The 25,193-nt window shown below is 43.0% G+C and overlaps 1 protein-coding gene across 4 annotated transcripts; it reads left to right on the plus strand.

Moving 5' to 3' along the window:
* Positions 1 to 201: 201 nt before the first annotated feature.
* LOC146692822 (protein bicaudal D homolog 1-like) lies at positions 202 to 24,722 on the plus strand. 4 transcript variants are annotated; one of them, XM_085433023.1, is made up of 11 exons: positions 202 to 444; positions 7,862 to 8,074; positions 9,864 to 10,019; positions 12,504 to 12,808; positions 13,048 to 13,222; positions 14,874 to 15,368; positions 17,483 to 17,661; positions 17,919 to 18,297; positions 18,958 to 19,152; positions 20,727 to 20,878; positions 21,687 to 24,722. In XM_085433023.1, exons 1-11 carry the CDS (start codon positions 211 to 213, stop codon positions 22,690 to 22,692), a joined length of 3,489 nt encoding a protein of 1,162 aa, XP_085289149.1. In that variant the 5' UTR covers positions 202 to 210; the 3' UTR covers positions 22,693 to 24,722. The 4 variants fall into 4 exon arrangements, with proteins under 4 accessions (XP_085289149.1, XP_085289150.1, XP_085289151.1 ...); XM_085433024.1 differs by having other exon boundaries at positions 9,867 to 10,019; XM_085433025.1 differs by having other exon boundaries at positions 202 to 429.
* The last annotated feature ends 471 nt before the right edge of the window (positions 24,723 to 25,193 follow it).

A 25,193-nucleotide genomic window follows, 5' to 3' on the forward strand; every position in this document is an offset into this window, starting at 1 on the left:
ACGCATCTTTCCGAGCATCGCACGGCTGAGGATACTCCCGCTGCGATGGCAGCAGCGCTGTGAAAGCCGTGGATGCTCGCTGGTGCTGTTTGAGTTGCAGGACGTTGGGACTCCCCCAGAGGAGACGGTGGGGCTTGTTTTCTCCCTCTGGCAGGGCTCTCTGTTCGTCCGCCGCAGGGAAGAGAGGGCAGAGGGAGGGACAGAGGAACGATGGCTGCCGGAGGAGCAGGATGCGGGGATACGGTAGAGGAATATCGGGCCGAGGTGGAGCGCCTGACCCGGGAGCTGGCGGAGGCCAACCGCGAGAAGATACGGGCGGCGGAGTGCGGACTGGCGGTTCTGGAGGAGAACCAGAGCCTGAAGCAGCAGTACGCCGACCTGGAGGCCGAGCAGGAGGCGCTAAGGGTGGAGCTGGAGCAGCTGCAGGAGGTGGGGTCAGCAGGGGTATGACTCCTTACTCGAAATCCATGCACTGATCTGATTAGCGTGAGGCGTTTCTGACAGCACCTTCTCACCTGCACCCGCTGGAGGATGTTATGAGCTCACAGGGTGGTTCATTAAAAAGCCTGTCTGTGCACACTTCACCTGTAGTCACACCTGCTGGACATGCCAGCTCTTTAGCCAATATGGCTTAGCTTGTCAAAGATTAAAGACAGTACTGTAATACAGGCTAGTTGCTTTATGCTCTTTATTTAATCTGTTTTTAAATCAAGTCATTATATTTCACACACTACAAACTTTCTGGGCAAAATACTAAATTCCCCTCATACACCCACCATTTCTTTATATCATGCTTCCAAGGAGTCTGGTTTTCTTGTCATTTTTAACTGGTTTCAGTAGTTCTTAGCTTTCTCATGGGCTTTTTTGGACAATGTCAGCTTTTTCCACTCATCTTCACTCCAGTCCTTGTACCTGACGATTTTCAGAGGAATGGTTTTTGTTTTTAAATCCATTTAACACTGACTTATGAATCATTCGAACATGAAAAGACACCCTATGACTACACATAACAGGCAACTTTTCAAAGAACCAGTTTAAATTGTATCTTTAGGAATTTGTATTGCAGGCTGCTGGAAACAAAACACATTATTATTACATAGGCTGGTACTTTTATGGTGCTGTTGTTGAGCACTCACAGGACTTCCTGCTGCAAGTCTCATTTACTCAATCCCATACATACGCATTCAGTGCTTTAATCTATGCCCAAGCATTTTTTAAACATTCACTCACACTCAAATTCCAATAGATGCATCAGGAGCAGCTCAGGGTTCAGTACATTGTCCAAGGTTAATTGTGGGCACAAGTAGGACTGGAGGAGTCAGGAGTCAATCCACTGACCTGCTCCACCACCTGAGCCACACCTGCCCATTTCTTTGTTTGCATCTATGGAAAATGTCTTTAAGAAATAGGAAAAAATACAATACAACAACGCTGAAACCTCATAAACCTGTTTGCGTTTGTGTCCATATAATGAACATGAGATTAGTATTCACTCTCCTTCAATCTCAGGGTAAATCAGAGAGGTCTACATATTAAAGTGTCCTTGGGCAGGATACCAAATCCCCAAATTTCCAGTCCGTCACTGTCTGAGTGGCAAAGTTGAAGCATTTATGGCAAAGAATAAAGGGCTATATCAATGTGTGAATGTGGCTTTTTGTAGAAAAGCACTTGGAGTGGTCAGTAAGACTAGAAGAGCTTTATATAAATCTCAGTCAACATACCAGATATAGTAGCAGTGTCCAGGCTGGGCGAAGTTTCTCCATTTAGAGTTAAAAAACGGTGCAGGCTACACTTCTGGTTGTCCCCTTCTTTTTAAGTTTCAGCTTTGCAACCATACTCCCCATGGACTTTGGTTTCCTTCATGCTAGTTGGCAGGTGGTGCAGTGGTTAGCACTGTTGCCTCCTGGCAAGAACAACCCCAATTTGACTTTGTGGAATCTTTGCGGAGTGTGGTGTGGTGGAATTTCCATGTGTTTGTCCAAAGACACGTAATTAACCGGGTTAGGTTAACTGGTGATTAGGTGTTCACTCATAATCGACTGGTTTCTGTCTCTCTGTGCTAACCCTGCATCAAGCTAGTGGCCTGTCCAGGGTGTACACCGCCTCTCGTGTTATTGGGACATTTCACCACGTGTAGGTTGTTTGTCTTTCAAGACTTTTAAGTACTCAGCTTTACTACTCAATATATTTTATAGAATTATGTAATTCTGCATGGGGTTTTTATCCACACTGGAGCTTAATGGTGATAATGATTCACCTCCAGTGAGTCTCATAGTCAGTCTCAGGGATAATTTTGGGATTGTGTAATTTTTCTGACTTACATTTATTGGAGAGCTACTGTATGCTAACACCAATCTGCCAGTTTGTGAGAATGTGTATGTGTCCATGCGACTCCATTAATTTAGAGAATATTTAGGTTTCTATAAGGAATTTCTTAAATTCAAGTGACCAGGCTACATCTCTACTGCATCTGTTTCTCTTCTGTCTTCTTTTTAAAAATACATTCAGGACAGAGATGACCTACAGGAGCAGGACTGAATCCATGATTCATTTTTGTGTTTTTTACAGTTTGTCTTGATGCATGCTCAATCATCTAGCATGCATCAAGAAATTCTAACCCACTTTGGCAAGGACAGCCTAAATGTGTATGTCAGTATGAGCAAACAGCACGTAAGATGGTGATTACAGGAACCACATGAGATTCAGCCTCAGATGCAGACAGAACAGAATCAACTTTTTGGGATATTGTACAGTTGTTTTCATTGCTATGAACAGCAACAATTAAGACTAAGTTAGCGTGTACTAATAGCAGCACAAGTTAGCATTGTGTTTGTTGTCTTCAGGTTGCAAAAAATAATTCTCATGAAATTTTAACTTTTTGGAGCTAATGTTTAGAGCAGGGCGATATGACCAAAAATATTTATCATACATTTGAAAATTTGCGATAACGATATAACTGACGATATAATTGACACTAGACAAAATACTTTACAATTCCTCAACTTTATTAGTGCAAAAAAAAAACAAAAAACCCATCAATGTATTTTCACTTAAACAAGCAGCTTTTTTTAAGTGCATTAAAGTTATAGAAAAATGTAACAGTGCAAATGCAAATTCCTTGGTGACAGTTTAAACAAAAGGCATTTCCAGTGGAAATTGGCCGACATATCCTCAGCATAACCATGTATAATATCCACAAAACTTAAAAAGAGGTTATACACACACAATACGGCAATATTATGTTGAAGCACAGTACGTATCACTCCGCGAGGCTCCGCCTACGATAGCCGTAATGCTCAGACAATCCATCAAGCAGTGTGGGTTCATAGCTTAGCAAAGTCATACTGAAACATTTGACAGATTTTCGAGCGCCGTGTACATAAAATCATTTCCAGGTCAGTAAACACAACCAGAATTCATACATAAGGCACACGGGATTATAAGGGGCACTGTCGATTTTCAGAAAAATCAAAGGATTGATTTTAAGTGTGCTGTATTTTCCAAAAAACACGGTAATAACGACGGCCCGCTAGCATGCGCTACCAAAAATAGTGCTTTGTTGTGTATCTGACGGATGAAAGCCAAACCAGTCCCACACCACTGAAGTTGCAGCATTTTTACAAACCAATTCTGGTTCATCCGTTTCATTCAACGATCCACTTTCGCTCTTCTCATTCTGCATCGCCGCCATGTGCGTATGTAAACAAAGGCACTGCGCATGCGCGTTTTACCCATATTCTATGGCGATATTTCATTTTCCTATCGTTGCCCAACATTATACCGGTATTACCGTGAACGGTATGATATAGCCCAGCCCTACTAATGTTGTTTCCTATGACCATGCTTGAATAAATCCACTCCTAAGTGTTAATTCAGGCAATCCCTCACACATTTTAAAGTTTGTGTTAAGTGGCCCAAGAACACAGGAAACCATCCTGGACCAGGACATCACTGAGATTCTGGACAGTCGGAGGTGCAACCTGGCAGTGTCAGATGCAGTGAAATATGACGTCCCTTAGGTGTTCTTGCAGATTTAGGTCAGGCAAGCATGGGGGGCAGACATTGTCATAAATTCATTCATCCTCCAGGACTGCCTGCATGCTCTCATCCAGGGCTGCAACTATTCATCGAGTAAATAGTATATATATAAATATAAAATTTAGCATTTAAGTTTTTTTATTGTTTTTTTTTTCTTAACAGATGTCTTATGCTGGTAAACTTTAAAACATTGCAACTTCTAAAATGGAACCCAATTAGCAGTTCATTCTGAATTTTTTTCTCTTTTGAATATTTGCTATTACCCATCAAAGGTTGATTCTGTTCATCTGTACGTAGTGTTTTCATTGGGGGAAACGTTTCGTCACTCATCCAAGTGACTTCTTCAGGAGACTTATGGAGACTGAAGAAGTCACTTGGATGAGTGACGAAACGTTTCTCCCACTGAAAACACTATGTCCAGATGAACAGAATCAACTTTTGGAGATTTACTTACCTGGATGATTGAGCATGCATCAAGACATTCATTATTGCTCATCAATAAAACAAAAGTATTTCTTATCTGATTATTCGATTCATTGATGGAATAATTGATAGATTATTTGGTTACTAAAATAATTGATAGCTGCAGCCCTAGTCTCCTCACATGAGGGTATGCATTGTCATGTCCGTGGAGGAAACCAGGATCCACGTCACTAGCGTAGTCTGACAGTTAGACCTAATAAGATGACCTAAACCAGCTTATTTTAGCGTAACTAAGGGATGAGTCAGGGTCACTAACTATAGTGACCCTGACTAAAAAGCAGAGAGTGTGGAACCAGCTCCCAAATCCAAACTGGGAGCTGGTTCCACAGAAGAGGGGCCAGAAAGCTGAAGGCTGTGCCTCCCATTTCACTGTTAAATGTTCAAGGAACCACAAGTCAGCCAGCAGTCTTAGACTAGGGTAATATGGTACTATGAGATCTGTGAGGAGACTTGAGATTTAACAGGGAGTCAATGAAGAGAAGCCAATTTGGGGGAAATATGCTCTCTCTTTCTAGTCTATATCAGTATTTTGGATCAACTGAAGGTTTTTCAACAAGTTGTAGGGCAGCCCATTAATAATGAATTACAGTAGTCCAGCCTAGAAGTAATAAATGCATGAACCAGTTTTCAACGAATGATGAAAGCGGATATTTCTAATTTTAAAGATATTGCTCAAATGCAAGAAAGCAGCACGCCCATGTTGGGATGACTTCTTTGTGTGTGTGGCTGCTGAGTTCCTATCCATCTACCTGCACCCGTGAAATTAAATTAGTTGCCTGAATTGTATTTTTTGTCACACTTGACTTTTGATAGAAATGTAATTCCATACTCTTCCTATCATTTTCCTACGGTGTGCCATAAGGTTCCATTTCGGGGGTTTTACTGTTTCTGTTAAATCTGCTCCCTATGCAGGACATTTTAATCATTGGTATTTGGATGTCATCACTATCATTTTTTTATACTCACATAATACAAACAGGATATCTGTAAGAATATGCACAATGTACAATACTTGCAAAAGTCTTCTTATTTATTCTTCAGCACAACCTGAACACTGTCAGGCAGCTTTCTGTGATTTCTGTAAATAATACTTCAGGAATAGGTGTCCAGGGTTCATTCAGATCTCTTTGATGTTTCTGTCTTTTTCCTTCATTCTCTGTCAAAATGATGCCACGCTGCTTTAACAATGTTGAGGTCTGGGTTCTGGGCAGGGCATTTCAGGACTGATGGTGTTCTTCTATGTCCCTTTTCTTCTATGAATGTTTTTTATTGCACTGGCAATGTTGTTGATAAGGTGCTGGTTAACAGGTTTGCACAGTAGTGTTAAGGTTTTAGGCAAAAAAAGTACTCTGATGCTAAGAGGTCAGAAACAAACACCGCATGTCTTTTAATAGTCAGCCTGAGTGAATGGGATATGTGACAAGTGAAGCAGAGGGGAAAATGCAGTGAGTTCATTAGTGTAGCTGATGAGGCTAAAAACAGAAGGGGACTGAGTGCAGTTATCCTCTGTGATGTCATGCAGCCAATGGCACCCCTCCCTTTATAGTCATCAGACACTGCCATCCTTACTCACCTAATGTTGTGGGATGGATCCTTTCACTCTGCAGGTGCTTTGGAAGAAAAGTCTTTATGCTGGCAAAAATCAGTTAGTAGAAAGTAATTCTCATCCAGGAGGAGCTTTGCTTGAAAATTGCTGAGATATGATATATATAGATATATATAGATATATAGATCGAGACGCTGCAGTGACTTGTTTTTGGCCTCTATTTCTGATCTCTGTCAGTTGTGGAAGGAACAACCAAAACTGAGTTGCTCTTAAAAACAGCCTGGAGGTCTAAATGATGCATGCCTGGACAGGGTTTCAAAGCATCCGCACAAAAATGGAGAGGATGTGATGAATTATTCATTAAGTACGGGCCTATGATGAGTCCAACCCGGTGACAGCTTACTGTAACACATAATGATGTTATCTTGTTAAGCAACCTCAAGAGATTTGGTCACAGCAAATGCTTAAAAACGACTTATTTTTGCATTCTGAAGTCAAAGTAATTATGATGGAGGCAAAGAAGGTGAGGTAGAGTCATGTGAAGAAGAAAGTAAGCCCTCGTTCACTTTAAGGTTTTATTTAACAGGACTTAATAAGACTTCTGGGCCCAACACTGCGTTTAATAAGGCTTTTGTGTTTTTAACATGTTTTAATGCTTCGTATCCTGTTCTATTTAATCTCAAAAAGCAATACGTGTCATTTAGACCCCATTCCCACAAGACTGCTCATCAAAGTCCTACCATTAATTAATGCTTCAATCTTAAATATCATCAATCTAGAGCTGTAGCTATCAGTTATTTTAGTAATAGCATCACACTCATTTTAACAATTCTTAACAGAGATGGATTGATCTAGGGCTGCAAAGATTTGAATAATTTGAATAGCTTTATTATAAAAAAAATCACTTTTGCAACAAATTGGAATGTGAAGAAAAGTGAACTTCATAGCTGCTCCATCCACTGCCATTTGTTTCATACAGTAAATGTACAGAAGTAAGGCTGCATTAAAACATACAGAGGAACTGTCAACTTAGTCTGATACAATGTTTAAATTAGGTCACTTGCTGAAGGCTCACGGCAGTAGTTAAACCATTGCCAGAACTCAGTTCAGCGTCAGATACTGTTGACCATAATATTTTATTAAAGCGATTAGAGCATGCCGTAGGTATTACAGGTACTGTGCTGCAGTGGTTTTTATCATATTGATCTAACAGACTCCAATTTGTTCATGTAAATACAGAATCCTCTTTATACACTAAGGTTAATTATGGAGTTCCACAGGGTTCAGTGCTAGGACCAGTTCTGTTTATGTTACATACGTTTCCTTTAGAAGACATAGCATATACTGATGATACCTAACTTTATCTGCCCATGAAGCCAGATATCAAATACCAATTAGTCAAACTGAAGTAATGTCCTAGAGACAAAAAAGAGCTGTGTGACCTTTTATTTTCTGCTTCTAAATTTAGATAAAACAGAGGTTCTTGTACTAGGCCCTAAAAATCTTAGAAATATGGCCACTAATCAGATACTTACTCTGGATGGTAAATAATAAATAGATAGTTAAATGGACCGGGTCTCATGTAGCACTTTTCTATTCTATCTGGCATGCATTACCTTGGTCTCTACTAATTGCGTTAAAGTACATGAAACAATATAAAAATAAAGGATAAAAAAAAATCTTGTTAATCACTCATGTATCATTTATACAAGGTGAAAGGGACTTTCATTTTTGTACCTTTCTCCCCAGGTAAAGTCAAGAGAAATAATCCTTTCCCCTCCTGTCCTGTTCCAGGCATTCGGCCAGGCATACTCCACCCAGCGTAAGGTCGCAGAGGACGGGGAGAACAATGAGGAGACACTGCTGCAGGAGTCTGCCACCAAGGAGGCCTACTTTAGGGGTCGTCTCCTGGAGCTCCAGTTGGAACTGAATCACAGTCGAGTGGCTGCCTCCAGTGCACAGGCTGACAGCGAGCACCTGAGCAGCCTGCTGCAGGAGCTCAGGGAGGTACGGTACAATCATAAGGCTCTCATATTTAATAGAGATACTTACTCTGGACGTTTAGACTTATGGATAACTTGATAGAGTGTTTTTAAAGTGTCATCAAAATCATGATCATGGCATGTTTAATAAGACTTGAAATTCGATCACATTCTCATCAAGAAAGTGACTACCGAGTTCATGGACAAGGGGCTGGAAGGGCTGTTTTGTCAGAGACTTCAGTACAACCAGACTTTAAAAACCCTTTGCATACAGTCATGACCAAAAGTTTTGAGAATGACTCAAACATTGGTTTTCAGAAACTTTCCTACTTCAGTTTTTATGATGGCAATTTGCTATGATTTCATTACTCCAGAATGTTATGAAGAGCGATCCGACGAACTGCAAAGTCTTTCTTTGCCATGAAAATGAACTTGATCCCAAAAAAAGCCTCCACTGCATTTCATCGCTGCCATAAAAGGATCTGCTGAGATCCTTTCAATAATCTTCTCGTTAACACAGGTGAAAATGTTGACGAGCACAAGGCTGAAGATCATTATGTCATGCTGACTGAATTAGAAAAGCAGACCGGAATTGTTAAAATGAGTGTGAGGCTTGAAATCATTGTTCTTCCTGTTAACCATGGTTACCTACAAGAAAACACGTCATTGTGCTGCATAAAAAGGGCTTCACAGGCAAGGATGTTGTTGCTACTAAGATTGCAGGTAAATCAACCATTTATTGGCTCTTTAAGAACTTCAAGGAAAGAGGTTCAGTTGTTGTGAAGAAGGCTTTAGGACGCTCAAGAAAGTCCAGCAACGACCAGGACTGTCTCCTAAAGATGATTCAGCTGTGAGCTCAGGAATTGCAGCAGGCAGGTGTGAGTGTAACTGCACGCACAGGGAGGCGAAGATTTTTGGAAGATGCCCTGGGTTCAAGAAGGGCAGCAAAGAAGCCACTCTCCCCAAAAAAACCATCAGGGACAGACTGATATTCTGCAAAAGGTACACGGAGTAGGCTGCTGAGGACTGGGGTGAAGACATTTTCTCTGATGAAGCACTTTTCCAATTGTTTGGGGCATCTGAAAAGGTAGGCGCTACCATCAGTCCTGTCTCGTGCCAACAGTAAAGCATCCTGAGACCTTTCATGTGGGGTGCTGCTTCTCATCCAAGGGATTGGGCTCTCTTAGTATTTTGCCAAAGAACACAGCCATGAATAAAGAATGGGACCAAAACATCCTCCAACAGCAACTTCTTCCAACCATCCAACAGTTTGGTGAAGAACAACACCTTTTCCAGCATGACGGAGCACTGTGCCATAAGGCCAAAGTGATAAATTAAGTGGATTGGGGAACAACGCACTGAAATCTTGGGTCCAGGGCCAGGAAACTCCCCAGACCTTAATCCAATTGAGAACTTGCGATCGATCAATCCTCAAGAGGCAGGTGGATAAACCAAAACCCACTAATTGTGACAAACTCAAAGTGTTGAATATGAAAGAATGGGTTGCCATCAGTCAGGATTTCGCCCAGAAGCTGATTGACAGCATGCCAGGGCCAATTGCAGAGGTCTTGAAAAAGAAGGGACAACATTGCAAATACTCAAAACTTTTAACCACGACTGTATATGAGCTTCATTCTCCATTTTTTTTTTTATGTCAGTTTTTCATGGTTTTGTGTGGAGATATACTGTAATCCATCCTTCACCTTCCCTCTTTTAAAAATTTCATCCTGCAAACTCTAAATACTGGTTACATTACCTTCCTTTGTGAGAACTGTGTCATAAGCAGCTCCAGCTCTCATTTTGTGCTGTCTTAGCAGAGCAATGAGATGTTGGAGCTACAGCGGACCCGAATGCGAGAAGAGATCAGAGAATACAAATTCAGAGAGTCACGGCTTCTCCAGGACTACACCGAGCTGGAGGAGGAGAACATCTCTCTGCAGAAACTGGTGTCAACCCTTAAACAGAGTCAGGTACAGACAGTGCTCAAGTAACGTCGTGAAACTGTTTCAAAGTGTATGTATGATGCTGAAGGTCATTAGACTTTAGCGCTGTCTTTGACTTATTAGCTACAGTTACCAGACAGTTATGTATATTCCCTGCTGGCTCAGATGTCAATCAAAGGTGTACTTATCTACTAAGAGGTCCAAAAGTTAAAGAAGCACAATTCATCTAGCACAAAGAAAAGATTACCCTTTATGTCCCTAGCTGCTGCTGACAGCCCTCTGTCTTTCTGTATACTTCTTTTCTGAGTGAACTCTGAGAATCCATCCATTAGTTAGTGTTCTTACCCACTTAACCAGCAACAATTGCAGGGGAGTCAGAAGCCTGTCCCAGCTTTATACCAGGTATGCCCACGCAGATGACAATATGTGGTCAGGCTAGAGCAAACAGGTGGTCCTGGGTCCAAAACTTCCAGGGCCTTTCTGCATCTGTAGATTTTCTCCTTGTCATCTAGTATTTTATCACAATCCAAACATATGGATATAAAAGAAATGAAGCACACAAAGTGATTTAGAATATGGGCGAAGATGAGATTTCTTCATAATCTCCGATTCATTTCACTTTCCTGTGGAACTTCCAGTTTGACAGGTAAGACATTAAGATTAGTCAGACGCTGAGCATGTGCAGCATTTCAGTATTCATCCACTGTCAGGCCAATGTCTGTGGATTCACTACATTGTATTATGGAGAATCTTCAATCAGTCAGTCACTACGGTTGGTTTTTCTACCTGTTCAGTGTTAAATGACTAGGAGTGGTTCTCCTCATATTTACATCACCGATTTTTTTTCTGTGGCAGTCTCTGATTTCAGGTCATCCTCTACCTCCCTTACTTACGGTGTCCCTCAAGGTTCGGTTTTGGGGCCTTTATTGTTTTTAATATATCTTCTTCCCCTCCAACATATATTGAGCCCCTTCGAGGACATTTCCCATCACTGTTATGCTGATGAAATTCAATTCAATGATTTTCTTTTTCATTGAAACGGAGCAAATCTAGAAGATACCATCCTGTGCTCAATCAGTCGCTGACTGGTCCGGCGTCCCTCAGCTGGTTCAATAGACTTCCCGCGGAAGTAACCACAGGTTCCAACAGCAAACCATCTGTGTGGGTTACCATGCTTGAATTTGCTTGACAGGAGGTTGGTTCCCTTCTTCCAAGGCCAGGGCCTGTAACAAGAGGTGTTTTTGTGTTTGCTGTGCTGGTGCAAAGGTGAAGGATTGGAATCAGAGATAGAGACCCTTTCTGGCAGCAGTCATAATGAGAAATGTCAGCTCTGCCCAACAAAAGTGATAATCTAGAGATATTGGTGAAAACTCAGAAAGTATACTGTGGTGTAAATGAGACGCGGCGGGTCCAGGGATCATAGTTTTGAGCCATTTTATTTAAATCACATCACACCACAACTCCCACCAACCCCCGAGTCCCTGTGTTTTAACTCGGCGGGCTTGATTAAGGATGCCGTGCAGGTGCGTCCACCCTCGCTGCACGGCACCGCAGGCCACGCCCGACCACATATACCGTCAGTGCTCACTCATGTTTTTCTGAAACATGGTTGAATCAGTACATCTGAGACCAATGTGGATCTGCCTGGTTTCACCCACATATGGGGAGATAGCTACTGGCAAAACAAAAGGTGGGGGTTTGGCTTTATTTGTGAACTGTCAAGGAGAAGATGTTCAGAATACTTTATTGATCCCTAGGGGATTTATGTTGGTTATAGTGCTCCAGTCCAAACAGTAAGAATAACAGACAATACAGGAAGTAAGAAATAGCACAATATATACATATAAGTCACTTACTGATTAATATCTAAATAAGAAAGAAGAGCATGTGCAAAAAGGGTGTAGCTATTGCAGTATACAGTGTGTTAGGTGGATGAGTTGTACAGGGAGATGGCCACAGGCAGGAATGACTTCCTGTGTCGTTCAGTGGTGCTTTTTGGTAATCTCAGTCTCTCACTGAACGTGCTCCTGTGGCTAGCCAGCATGTCATGGAGTGGGTGGGAGGAATTATCCAACATTGGCTTTATCTTGGACAACATTCGCCTCTCCGACACCACCTTAAGAGAGTCCAGCTCCATCCCCACAACATTGCTGGCCTTGCAGATCAGTTTATTGAGTCTGTTAGCATCAGCAGCCCTCAATCTACTGTGGCATGTGACCACAGTAACAAAACCTGCTTAGCCTGGTGAGTGATACCAGCAGCAGGAGGAATGTGTTTTTTACAAAGTTGGACCTACTTGTCACTCTGGGCATCAACATGCCTATCTAAGCTGAAGTATTTAGGTTTGCAATTGCACAAAATATATGCATAAAGTTTAGAATAAATATATATTGTGTTTACAAACATTTCAAAGCAATTTTGATTTTAATATATATTAATCACCTAAACAATGTAGCAGCAACTCAAAATAAAGGTTCATACATTTGAATGTGAATGTCCACTCTTGTTCAGGTGGAGTATGAAGGCCTGAAACATGAGATCAAAGTTCTGGAGGAGGAGACAGAGCTGCTGACCAGCCAGTTACAGGATGCACTGCGTTTGAAGGACATCTCAGACGCCCAGCTGGAGGAGGCGCTGGAGTCTCTGAAGAGTGAGCGCGAGCAGAAGAACCACCTGCGAAGAGAACTTGTTCACCACCTCAGCATGTGTGATGTGGCCTACACTGGGAGTGCAAATCTAATATTCTCCTCAGCACCGCCCAGTGGCACTGCTACCCCAACTACTCTGCTCTCCCCAAACACAGAGGAGCCAACAAGGTGGATATCACACCTACAAACACAGGCACACAGACCTGTCTCCTCGACCCAGTGCATTCAGACTGTAATCTGCAGAAATGGGAGAGTAAGGGGGGGGTGCAGCAGTTACTAATTGGTCACTGGCCACAGCTGCTTGTGTTCAAAGGTCGTTGCTTACATGAAGTTGCTTTAAAACTTTTCTTCTTACTGTTATTGACACTATAGCTTGTGACAAGACACTTTCTGCTCTAATCTGCCAGATGTAACGGTCACCTTCAGAGTGGCTCAGGACCAGTGACGGCTGTGGGCTCAGCGCTCAGGGCTAATGGAGAGTGCAGAAGGCAGTGTCTGAAAACTGAGGGGGCCGCCACATCAGACCTACTTACTGAGATGAACCTGACAGAGATTCAGAAGCTCAAGCAGCAGCTGATAGCGGTACGTTCCAATGATATCATCCTGACATGTAGACTACGGAAGACAGTCAGTTTAATAAATGTAATAGTTTATGTCAAAGTAAATTAATTTACTTCTACAACCGCACCCAGTCTGCTTCACATTACCAGCAGTGAGTCAGACTGCTTCGTCACCAGTTCTGTTCAAGGCATTTAGGAACAGGCTTTTTAGGAGCAGCCAAGCCGTGGACTGTTTGGTGGTCTCAGGATCTCGTCTCTGCTATTTGGAGATGATGGTTCTGTTGGGTTCATCTGCCCCCAGCTTGCACTGGAGTGCTGTGCAGCTGAGTATGAAGCAAGTGTGAAGAGAATCAGCACCTCCCAGTTTGAGCCCGTGGTTCAAGACCGGGAAAGCACAAAAATGCACGAATTTAAGGATGTTCGTGAGTGAAGGGTGAATGAAGCAGGAGATAGAAAGAATGAGATCATAGATATAAGCAGAAATTTGCTTCCTCTGAAGTAGGGTGTGGAGCTTAGAGTAGAGCTGCTACTTCCCCTCATAGAGAGAACCAGGATGCCTCCTGAGCATCTCGTGGGTGAGGCGTTCTAGGCTAGAAAAGTGGCAGACCCAGAGCATGCTGGAGAGATTTACTGACCCTGGGGGGATTAAACTGAGCACAAAAAGTGTTTGTTTAATATGACTAAAAACTGTGAGGATGATAAATAAGCTTTTGAGGAAAAATGTAGCATGTACTTTGAATAAAAGTACAAAAAACCAACAACAAAAAAATCAGCTTTTCTTTGGATGACATAACTAATAATGCTTTAAGAAGAAATATATCTGGCTATTATTCCTGTTTTGCTGTTATGACTAGAGATGCACTGATGTCTTCACTCACTTACATGCCAACAGTGTAGCATGTGGCTCGCTGCTGTGCACAAAATGTGCATGAAACACACCGGTTCATAATTGGTCTTCTGGGATAACTGTTCCTGGCTGAAAACTGGAAATCAGTGCATCTGTGTGATTCTCAAAGTAAATTGTTCTTGTGGTCCCCAGGAAGCCCAGTTAGTAAGAATGTATGTGAAATATATCAGTGAGATAAGGGCTAGGCTAACAGCTAACGTCCACCTACGCTTTAGCCACCAACAGCCAGTGGCTTCCAGGTTGCAGCTTGCTGCTTCTGGGTTTGTTTGCACAGTTGCTGATGAACTTTAGTTTGAATTAGTGCTGGACAATCTCATTCTGGTGGCAGACAAGGAAACATTTCTAGGTGTCGCTTAGATGATGATGGTGTCAAACATGGACACAAGTATACACGGCCTTGGCGGCAAGTACCGGCTCAGAACAGTTTCTTCCTGAACGGGTTCTAATTCACATCTTCACATCAGTAGCAGCGTAATCTTTGGTTTTCCCCTTTTAATACGTTTAGATATTAAAACGATTTTTTCCAGAAGATGGTCAGATTGTGATATCTGTGCTACTGTCACTAAATTACTTCCCATTTAAATGTTGTGTTTTTATTTTCATTTAAACAGCCTCTCAGTTTTTTCAGAAATGGGATTGTGGTTGCACCTCTTATCTTTTTACTTTCTTACAACGATTATGTTGACATCACTGTAACCTCAGAAACTGCAGTTTATTAAGTCACGCGGGATACGGCTTTCCTTAATCATGCACTTGGCTTCTTCAGGTTGAACATGAGAAAGCAGCACTGATGACGAGCCTGCAGGAGTCCCAGACTCAGCTGCAGCACACCCAGGGGGCCCTAACTGAGCAGCACGAGAAGACCCTCCGCCTGAGCCAGAAAGTCTCTGCTCTCCGCTGTCTTCATCGAAGGGTCAGCCAGGAGGCTTGTAGCAGTCCCACCTCTCAACTCAACTGTGAAAGTCTGCTGGTGCTGGATAGAGACGATGAGGCTGAGGAGGAAGGAGAAACTGCAGAGGAGAAGAGTAAAAGTCTGGTATTTTCATACCAAACTCCCAGTCTGGAGATCTTGCAGTGCAAGTACCGTGTGGCTGTGACAGAGGTGGTGGAGCTCAAGGCAGAGTTAAAAGTGCTCCATGAGAAGCTTGCTCAGTGTGTGGAGGGAGCTGTGGAGGAGAAGCCAAGGCAAAGGAGTCAGCTCCAGAAGCTGGAGAGGCAGGTTGCCTCTCTGGAAAAGAACTGCCGGGAGGGACGGGATAAGGTAACAAAGTCATACTGCCTGTTGTCATAGAGTCTGTTTCCTCTCCTCTCCTGTGAGTCTGTGAGAGTGAATGTTTCACATTCTCTATCTTTACACTGTGAACTTAATGTGAAGGTAAGATTAGTTTTGCCAGTTTCATGAATTTGTGTGTTGAGTGAATGAAACCTAGTGGATTGTGTTTGGAGGCCCTCTGCAGAGAGAACTGGCCTCCCTGTCTATCAGACTCGGGGTTGGTGGCTGCGGGAGGACAGGTGGATGTGAAAGTATCACTTATTGCTTTCCAATGAATGTGGCTGCTGTTGTCTTTCTCTGAGAGGAGTGTTCAGTTCAAACAGTGTTCAGCTGTCTCTTCACAGATTTATATAGGTTTTTACAGTGGTTATACCAGCTAAGGCAGGATGGTGATGTCAGCTACAGAGTGCTGGTGACACCAGCTCCTGCAGTCATGCAACAAACGGGCTGCAAACCTGAAAACTGATTTGGCAAAGTTGTAAGAATAGTGCATGAGAATAAGGAAGTCGGCTCACAGATAGGTGGAGGAAAATGAAGGTAGTGGACAGATGGGGAATGAAAGCTGAAGCCGATATGCAGTATGTTTGAATGAAAGCAAAGAGATGGTTCTCTATTCCAGTTCTCAGATACTGAGTAACAGGGTGACACATTTATTATCTCTGTTCTGAAGGGAACAGCATTTGGTTACGAACAGCTAAGTAAACAACAAAGAGTTCATGGAAAGGATGAGGACACTGAGTAAAGTAAGGGGAGAAAAGCACTTACAATAATGTGGGTGAAGCACAGATATCAATGGTAAAGAGTAGGCTCAGTGGTAATGGTAGGAGCAGACTGGAATATACCAACTATCCTTCAGCTCATAGCAATGAGAAGGGTTTGTTTAACTCAGGGGTAGAAAACTCCAGGCCTCGAGGGCCGGTGTCCTGCAGGTTTTAGATCTCACCCTGTGTCAACACACCTGAATCAAATGATTAGTACATTAGCAGGCCTCTGGAGAACTTCAAGACAAGACTTGACAAGGACATAAAAGCCAAGCGGGAAAAGATAAGGGAGGGAGAGGGGAAAAAGATGCGTCCACCTCCACCAAGAGCCAAGAAAGAGAAAGAATTTCACTGAGAAACAGCTAGTGTTGAACTTCTGGGACATCAATCAATATTCTGCTTTTTGTTTTTTGGGGGACTACAATTTCAGTTTTGTTTTTTTGTTGTTTTTTTTTATTTTATTTATTTATTTAGGACAGTGCATGTTAATGAACATAAATGTAAAAAAAAAAAAAATTACATGAATGTAAACATGCCAGATTATAGCCAAAGGCTAATTTCCATCTGTTGTCCTTAAACATAAAAAAATAGACATAATAATTCATAAAAATTCATCATTCATTCATAATAAAAACTCCATCACCAAACTTACACATACACACCATTCTGTTCCCAAATAAAACATTAAAACTATACAACTCATACATGATCACACACTTGATTTGTCCATAACCAGTTTTTAACCTTTGCCTTAAACAAATTGAGTGTAGAGCATTCTCTAATGGGTTGAGGAAGACTGTTCCACAGATGGCCTCCCTTAACAGAGAGGACGTTCTGCCCAAATGCTGTCCGTCTGTGGGGTATAAACAAGTCTCCTCGGATTGTAGCTCGAGTGGTCCTGTCTGAGCTTTCTTTATGCCTAATGAACTGCTTTAGTGGTGGTGGAGCAAGGGAGTGTAAGACTTTATATATTAAACTCACTCTTTTAAGTTTCACTAAGTTATTGAAGTTCAGTAATTTATGTTTTTTTTTTAACACATGACAGTGGTGGTGGGAAGTCGGTTTTTTGTCAAGTAGTTTTAAACTTCTTTTATAAATGTTTTCAATAGTTTTAGTGTTGTTGGACAAGCAAGTGACCAGGACGTCAAACAATAGTCCATATGAGAGATGATCATTGAGTAAAAATAAGTTTTTGCAACATTCATATTTAAATTATTACGTATATGATTAAAATTTCGATTATTAAATTTAAGTACCTGGGACACTTTATTTATGTGTCCCAGGTACTTAACAATTGTGCATATGTTAATTTTTTCTCATTTCCTTCTCCTCTCTTTTCAGATTTGTAGCCTGGAGTTTGAATTGCAGGCTGTTCAGTCAGCAGCCAATGAGAGCCAAGGGGCACTGAACGCAGCTCAGGATGAGCTGGTAACCCTGAGTGAGGAGCTCGCCCAGCTCTACCACCATGTCTGCCTGTGCAACGATGAGACGCCCAACCGTGTCATGCTGGATTACTACAGGTGTGACTGTTTTACTGCTCTTAGAGTATCCATGGAAATTCAAATAATAAATAAAACCACTCACATCATAGGTGTGTTTGTCTGTTCTATAAAAACTTCTTTAAAAAATAATATCATCTACGAGAGGCCTGGGAGCTTAAGGGTGAGGGTTTGGTGAGCATTGAGCTGTTTGCTTGCTTTCTTTTACTTGATGTCTTAGTTGAGAAAGCACCTATGACACTAAAGGTTCTGTTCCATTATCTGTTCTATTCTTCCAGACAAGGCAGGGGCCTCAGGGGCCTTAGTTCTAGTCTCAAAGCCATGTGTACAGACAACAGCAAAGTTCTTCTCACACCACGCCTAGCCAGACGGCTTGCTGCTGTTGCTTCAACAACCTCAACTCCAGGAGAGTCGCGGACGCCCTCGGAGTCTCCATCCAAAGAGCCCTTACATGGAGGGAGCCGAAGAGTGGAGAAAGAGGTCCTTCAGGTGCCATCTGAGCAGAGCCTGCCACCTAGCACACCTCCAACCCGCTCACCTAGCATCAGTGCCTCTTCATCATCATCGTCATCTTCATCGCCAGCCATGGAGCCTGCTGGTGAGCTGCGCAGGGAGCCCATGAACATCTACAACCTCAGCGCCATCATTAGAGACCAGGTACATCTGCCTGTACCTCCTGATGTGCTGCTATATTGCCAAAGGTCTTTTCTCATCCCTACAAGCATTCAGGTGTTCCAAATACTTCCATGAACATGGGTGTATAAAATCAATCACCTCGGCATGCAGACTGCTTCTACAAACATTTTTTAAAGAAAAGGTCCTCACTATTAAATATCCCACAGGCAGCTGTTAGTGGTACATAACAAAGTGGAGGCAATCGGGATCAACAGAAAGTCAGTCAGAAAGTGGTACGCCATATAAAATCACAGAGTGGGCTCCGCGGATGCTGAGGTGCATAGTGGCTGTGGTTTCCAACTTTCTGCCGAGTCAATCGCTGCAGACCTCCAAACTTGTAAAGATTAGCTCAAGAACAGTGTGTAGAGAGCTTCATGGGATGGGTTTCCATGGCCGAGTAGCTACATCCAAGCCTTACATCACCAAACACAATTCAAATGCTATAAAGCACGCCACCACTGGACTCTAGAGTAGTGGTGACATGGTCCAATTCATGTTCGTGTGAAGGCAGATGAGCAAATACTTTAGGCAATATAGTGTTAATCGTTGTTCCTCCTCTCTACCACCTTCTTTTCTTCCGGCATAAGATGTGACACCTCCAGTGGTTTCCTTTTTTCTTATCTGCTCCTGTCTCCTCCCCAGGTGAAACACCTACAGCGGGCAGTGGACAGGTCACTGCAGCTGTCCAAACAGAGGACTGCAGCCCGGGAACTGGTTCCTCTCTTGGATAAGGATAAGGAAAGCTGCATGGAGGAGATCCTGAAGCTCAAATCTTTACTCAGCACCAAGAGAGAGCAGATAGCCACTCTTCGACTGGTGCTCAAGGCTAACAAACAGGTGAGTATGGAAACGTGATGGTTAAGTTATTATAGGCAACAATATTTCAATAATTTTCTATTGCTGACATTTCCCTACGTGTATTTAACAAAAAAGTAAAACCCCTCAGAGAGTTTTAAGCACCAACCCAACAAGTAGAGACATAAGCATGTAAATAAATGGTAAACGGACTGATTCTTATATAGTGCTTTTCTACTCTCTCATAGACAGTGAAAAAGAAAAGAACTGTTGGTTTGACTGGACGGAGCAGTTTGGTTTTTATGCTTAAGTGCTTTCTTTCTAACAGTCACAGATGCCAACTTCCCTTCTTCCTAAAAACTGGTTCTTGGACTTCCTCACATGTTGGCCATGTACATCTCACATTTGCTTTCTTCCTCTCCGTTATGCATATGAAACATATAAATGATATTTGCAAACAACTGATTACTGCTGTCCACTGCTAAATATTCTAGACAAATAGTCAAGGAAAGTCATTCTGAATCGGTATACATAATATACACTAAAACCCCTGTTATACGAGTACCTACTTGGATCAAGGTCATAGTACCTGATACCAGGTACCTGCTCAGCTGGGGTTCCAAGCGATTTGAGCAGGTACTAAAATGTGACTTCATGTCAATTGGCTGTCAGATAAGTGTCCATAAGAGGGTCCTGGAAACCCTATTGATCCTCTACCTAATCACACGAGCCAAGGTGTGAAAACAGGTGTGAATCACAATCAGCTAAGGTTTTGGATGAACCCATTGTGAAACCTAGCCCCACCCTTCATGTGATTTACTGAGGTCAAATGACCCAGGATGTGAGTGGGCGTTAAGGCGTCTGGGAAGGATCTCAAAACTGGATCATAGGTGGCAGACAGTTGGTGTCATAAGCCACCTCCTCTGTTCAAAGATGGTCGCTCACAGTGGACATAGATGGCTTCTTTTACTCCTCTTTCAAACCATCTGTCCTCTCTGTCCAAATTGTAAGCATTGGCATCCTCAAAGAGTGACCTTTGACCTTTAGATGCAGATGGACAGCCAAGTGTTGTCCTATGGAGGTGGCTCTTCTATGTTGTGCCATGTGTTTATGAAGTGGCTGTTTGGTTTCTCCAATGTAGAGGTCTGAGCATTCCTCACTACACTGTACAGCATACACTACATTGTTAAACTTGTCTTTGGGATGAACCAGTTTTTGTCTGACTGTGTGGCTGGTCTGAAGTACACTTGGATGTCGTGCTTTGAGAAGACTCTCCGGAGTTTCTCGGACAAACCTGCTACATAAGGGTTGACAGTATTGTTCCATTTGCCCTTCTGATTCTCCCTAGACAGAGGAACCTCTTAGGGACACTCCCAATAGGGCTTGAAAATCTGGAACTCTCCACAAATTGCTTTTAGAACTGAAGAAGCTTCTCGGATGAGAGGTGAAACGTCTTCAAGAAACTTAAAGTCCAGATGCTTTTCTTTCCAAGCTTTTTAGACTACGATGAACCTTCACAGACACTTCACAGTAATTCAAAACCAGTTTATCCAAGTAGGTACTAATGGAAAAGGGGCTTAATATACAGTCACTAATATGTCTGTGTGTTTAACTAGACAGCAGAAGTGGCTCTGGCCAACCTGAAGAGTAAGTATGAGGCGGAGAAGTCCATGGTGACCGACACCATGACAAAGCTGAGGAACGAATTAAAGGCCCTGAAGGAAGACGCCGCCACGTTCTCCTCTCTGCGAGCCATGTTTGCTACCAGGTCAGAGAACAAAACAGAACATACTGAAGCACAAACATTTCCAGAAACTCTTTGAGAATCCATGTGTTGGGTTAGTGCAGGGGTGTCGAACTCCAGGCCTCGAGGGCCAGTGTCCTGCAGGCTTTAGATGTGTTCTTGATCCAACACAGCTTATTTAAATGGCTAAACGACCTCCTCGACATGTCTTGTAGTTCTCCACAGGCCTGGTAATGAACTAATCATTTGATTCAGGTGTGTTGACCCAGGGTGAGATCTAAAACCTGCAGGACACCGGCCCTCGAGTCCTGGAGTTCGATACCTGTGGGTTAGTGTGTCAGGGAAAGCCTCTAAAGAATTTAACCAGGATGTAATAAGAAGTCCAGTCATTTCTCTTTCCAAGCTCCTTAGGATTACCATGATCTGGATGACCGAGCACCCACACAGACAACCAGGAATGTACTTCATTAATGTACTAATGTACATCACAGCCCAGCTCTATTTCTAAAGACAAACGGTCCAAAAACTCAGCTTTGTGTTTCCTCTCAGTCAACAGACTTTGTCATCTTAAAGAATAGGTTGATATTTCATGCATTTACATTTTCCTCATTTTACTTGTTTCAGTCTTTACAAATGCTCCACACAGCACCCAGCTGCTTTTATCTGGAGCTTATTAACTAGCATCACGTATCTTTTTCACCATACTCAAACTTAGACATTCCACCAGGTAATGTGTAGCTATCCAATTAGAGTGCAAACATCATCTGTCTTTCTTTCCACATTTTACATTTTAGTTCATTTTCTACACTACTCAAATGTCTGCTTTGTGCAGGTGTGATGAGTATGTGACCCAGCTGGATGAGATGCAGAGGCAGCTGGCTGCAGCCGAGGATGAGAAGAAGACTCTGAACTCTCTCCTGCGGATGGCCATCCAGCAGAAACTGGCCCTCACCCAGCGTTTGGAGGACTTGGCCTTTGATCAGGAGCAGTCCCATCGCACCCGGGGGAGCAGGTTGACCCGTGGAAAAACCAGCACCCCCAAAGTAAGTCCCTCGACTTTGACTACAGCCTCCAATCCTGCTCAAGGGTCCAGTCCAGCTTTGGCCCCTGGCAGCCTCCCTTCTATCAGCCCCACACCAGCTCTTCGCAATGATCCCTCTGACCACCTTAGCCCAGCCACTGCGGCTCTGGCCTCAGCTACCACCTCCCTCACCTCGCACGCATCCTCTCACAGTCCGTCATTACCATCGGTTGCCTCGCTGAGTGGCCCTCCAATGCCAGGGAGCCCCCCTTCTCTGGAGACCCCCTCGCCTCCTTCAGCACAGACCCCACCCTCAACCCCTCTGAGGGTTTCTCACTCCCAGTGGACGGTTGGGGTGCGGACGTTTGTGGTCGACTCCCCCAGTTTCAGCGCCAACATCTCCCCTGCTCCCGCTCGCCCCTCAGGCCTATCCAGGCACTGCACTCCACACACTCACACCCCTCCTCTCTCCCCCACTACCAGGCCCACCCAGCCAGGATCTGCTCCCTCCTCTCCCTATCGGTCCCCTGGTCTGGGTCTCAGACGGTCCACGTGGAGCCCCTCACCTCGAACTCGTCCCCTGCCCAGCATGACACGCTCATCCGTCCTTTACACTCCCTCCTCATCCTCCCCTTACTCCTTCCCTTACTCCCCATCTTCTTCCCACAGCTATTCATCTGCCTATTACAGCTCCCCTTCTGCTTTTACCCCCTCTAGCTCCTACCTCACCTCTGGCACCTCCACTTCCTACAGCCATTCCTCACACTACACGCCCCTCTACCCCAGATTCTACAGCTCCTACAGGCCCCGGGAATGACGCTGTACTGCAAGTCTGTCAAAGGCTACTGCACTGAGCTCCCCGTTTCTAACAAACTGCAGCCCCCATAACGCTTCTCTTTTATCACCTAAGAGGGGGCTCACAGAAAGGAGGACAGACTGGTTTCCCGTTTCCTGTGCCTAAGCCATGGCCAGTGGGTTCTGAATGTTCAGTGACTTTGCTCAGGGATTATATGGAGCACAAACGTCCCCGCCTTCTTTTATTCTGAGACTGCTGACTGGTTCACAGGAGGACATTAACGAAGACTTTCCAAAGTTTTTAGCATTTAGATGAATCAGGTTGACTACACATTGACTGGACACTTACATGTTTAGATGGGGCTCATGACACATGAAACACTGTACTCTGTATTCAGTTTAATACTCACATTGATTGGTAGTCTGTCTCATATCCTCTAAACCGACACATTTTTGACACAGAGGAAGCAGTGTTTTTGCTGTGGGTCCTCTGTCCTAGACCACGGTGAAAATCCTCATGGCACAGATAATGATGCATAGCTTGGGCACTCAGTTACTCTCGTGGAGCCCACAGGTTGTGTGGACAATTGTCTACAGCTGCTCGTTTTCATTTCCTTCCCTCGCTGCAGGCCAGTGTACATTCTTGGGACACTCCTCCCGTTGTGGTCTTCTTTGTCCAGGGTGTTGCCATGATAAAGCTCATCCCTCAGTATTTTTTGTTCATCTCTAGCAACACCCAGTGTTCTTTTTTTATATATAGCCATACACTCAGCTATGCATGTTCACTGTCCCTCCGCTTGCCTTTGAAAGGTCTGTGTAATTGCAGTTGAAGGCTGTTTGGAAGGTTTGGGATGGAGAAAATCTTTTAAGATGAACAGGAAGCTGGGATGAGGGACCTTAAACTGTATGATCACCGTATGATCAGTTGATACTATAGTATACCAACCGTACCATCTCATCTCATGTGTTCTTGTAGCCAACACACAGTTTTCTGGTTAAGTTTTTTTCCCCAAAGATTAGAGTTTTCGTTAAAAGGAAGAAAAAGTTTAATAATTTTATTAGATGAAGACGCCACACATTTCTGATTTTTCTTTTCTGCGCAGTACTCAAGGCTGCGTCAGGCTCTCCAACCCATCAAATTTCAGATTTGCCTGAAACGATTCAAAGGGAAAGATACACTTCTGTGTGTTTCTTTTTGTCCATTTTTGGTCATTTTAGTAAAAGTCATCACATTTTGTGGCAAAAGAACGAAATGAAGGATGTTTTTCCTGCTGTGAAATGTCAAAACTGCTCAAATTTGACCTGAACAGTATGTGAGGGTTAAACAATATGAATTATGTGCCTTGTATACGAGAAATGTACAGAATACAGCAGCCCCCACCTTCAACACTGTGCTCTCTACAGGCCTCTAAATCTGATAGCAGAGACTGGACATCCAAATATTTTAGATTTTTCAAGGATCCATCATTCCAAGACCAATTTATAGTCTTTACCAGATATTTACCCTAAAAATGAATAACCTAGCTTAAGTTAATCAGTGTTCATTCCTTTAAGGATTTTTTTTGAGGAAATCCTTTTCTCTGCATATTCTTTTTAAGAAGCGCTGACCCATGAACATAATCACAGAACACACTGCATGTATGGCATGGATATATAGGGAAGAGCACATTAGCTATTAACACATTAGTTAGTAGATCACTGTGTTGTTTTCTTGGAAAGCTACCATATCCTCCAGAACCATCATTGAATTCTTTCATGTATTTATTTTCCCTAAAATCACTTTTTCTGTAATATGCTGTCATAGACACTGAGCGGAAGTGATTAAGCATTACTCTGACTCACTCCTGTCATGGTAGACTTGGTTGTAATGGCATGCCAACAGTGTAGCATCTGTAAAAGAATGAATGATTTCAGCATAGCTGAGGGCTCACCTCACCAAAGTTAGTGAACCTGACATATGTTATTCAGCCTGGCACGAGTCATCCTGGAGCTGGATGACCTGTAGCATCATGGTGTGGTTTGAACTGGGAGAAGAGACTGGCTAAACCGAGTGAGTGAACTTAAAGGAAGAGTGAAAAGAAATACGCTTGTTAATCAAGGTTGATATCTGTTTTGAAACTGGCCTCTTGTGTAACCACTTCTTGATTGACAGATGATGTGAAGCTTCTTGTGATGTGAGTCTACTGACAGTTATTTTGAAAGATGCTTGACGGGCCTTAAAAATTCTGTTACACCTGATATCTCAGCAGGAACCAGCTGCACGGTACTTACAGTTTAGCCTGCTCTGGCAGCTTGCCTTCACCTGGACACAAACAGATAATGTGCTTCCTTTTACATGTTACTCCTCCTGTACCTCAGGCTAAAATGCTGTTCTTTACGTATTTGTCTTTGGCTTGGATTACTTTTAGTCATAATACTTTTTTTGGTCTGGATACTGTTCGTGAAAAAAATCTGGAGCCAAAATGATCAACTTTGTGTGGCCTGTCACTTGCTTTTTAGATTTAATTGATACTAAAAACAGTC

This window comes from Copadichromis virginalis, linkage group LG15, assembly GCF_057382275.1.
Source record: "Copadichromis virginalis isolate Kocher_CV1m ecotype Utaka linkage group LG15, C_Virginalis_male_GT1.1, whole genome shotgun sequence".
In the NCBI taxonomy this organism is placed as follows: Eukaryota; Metazoa; Chordata; class Actinopteri; order Cichliformes; family Cichlidae; genus Copadichromis; species Copadichromis virginalis.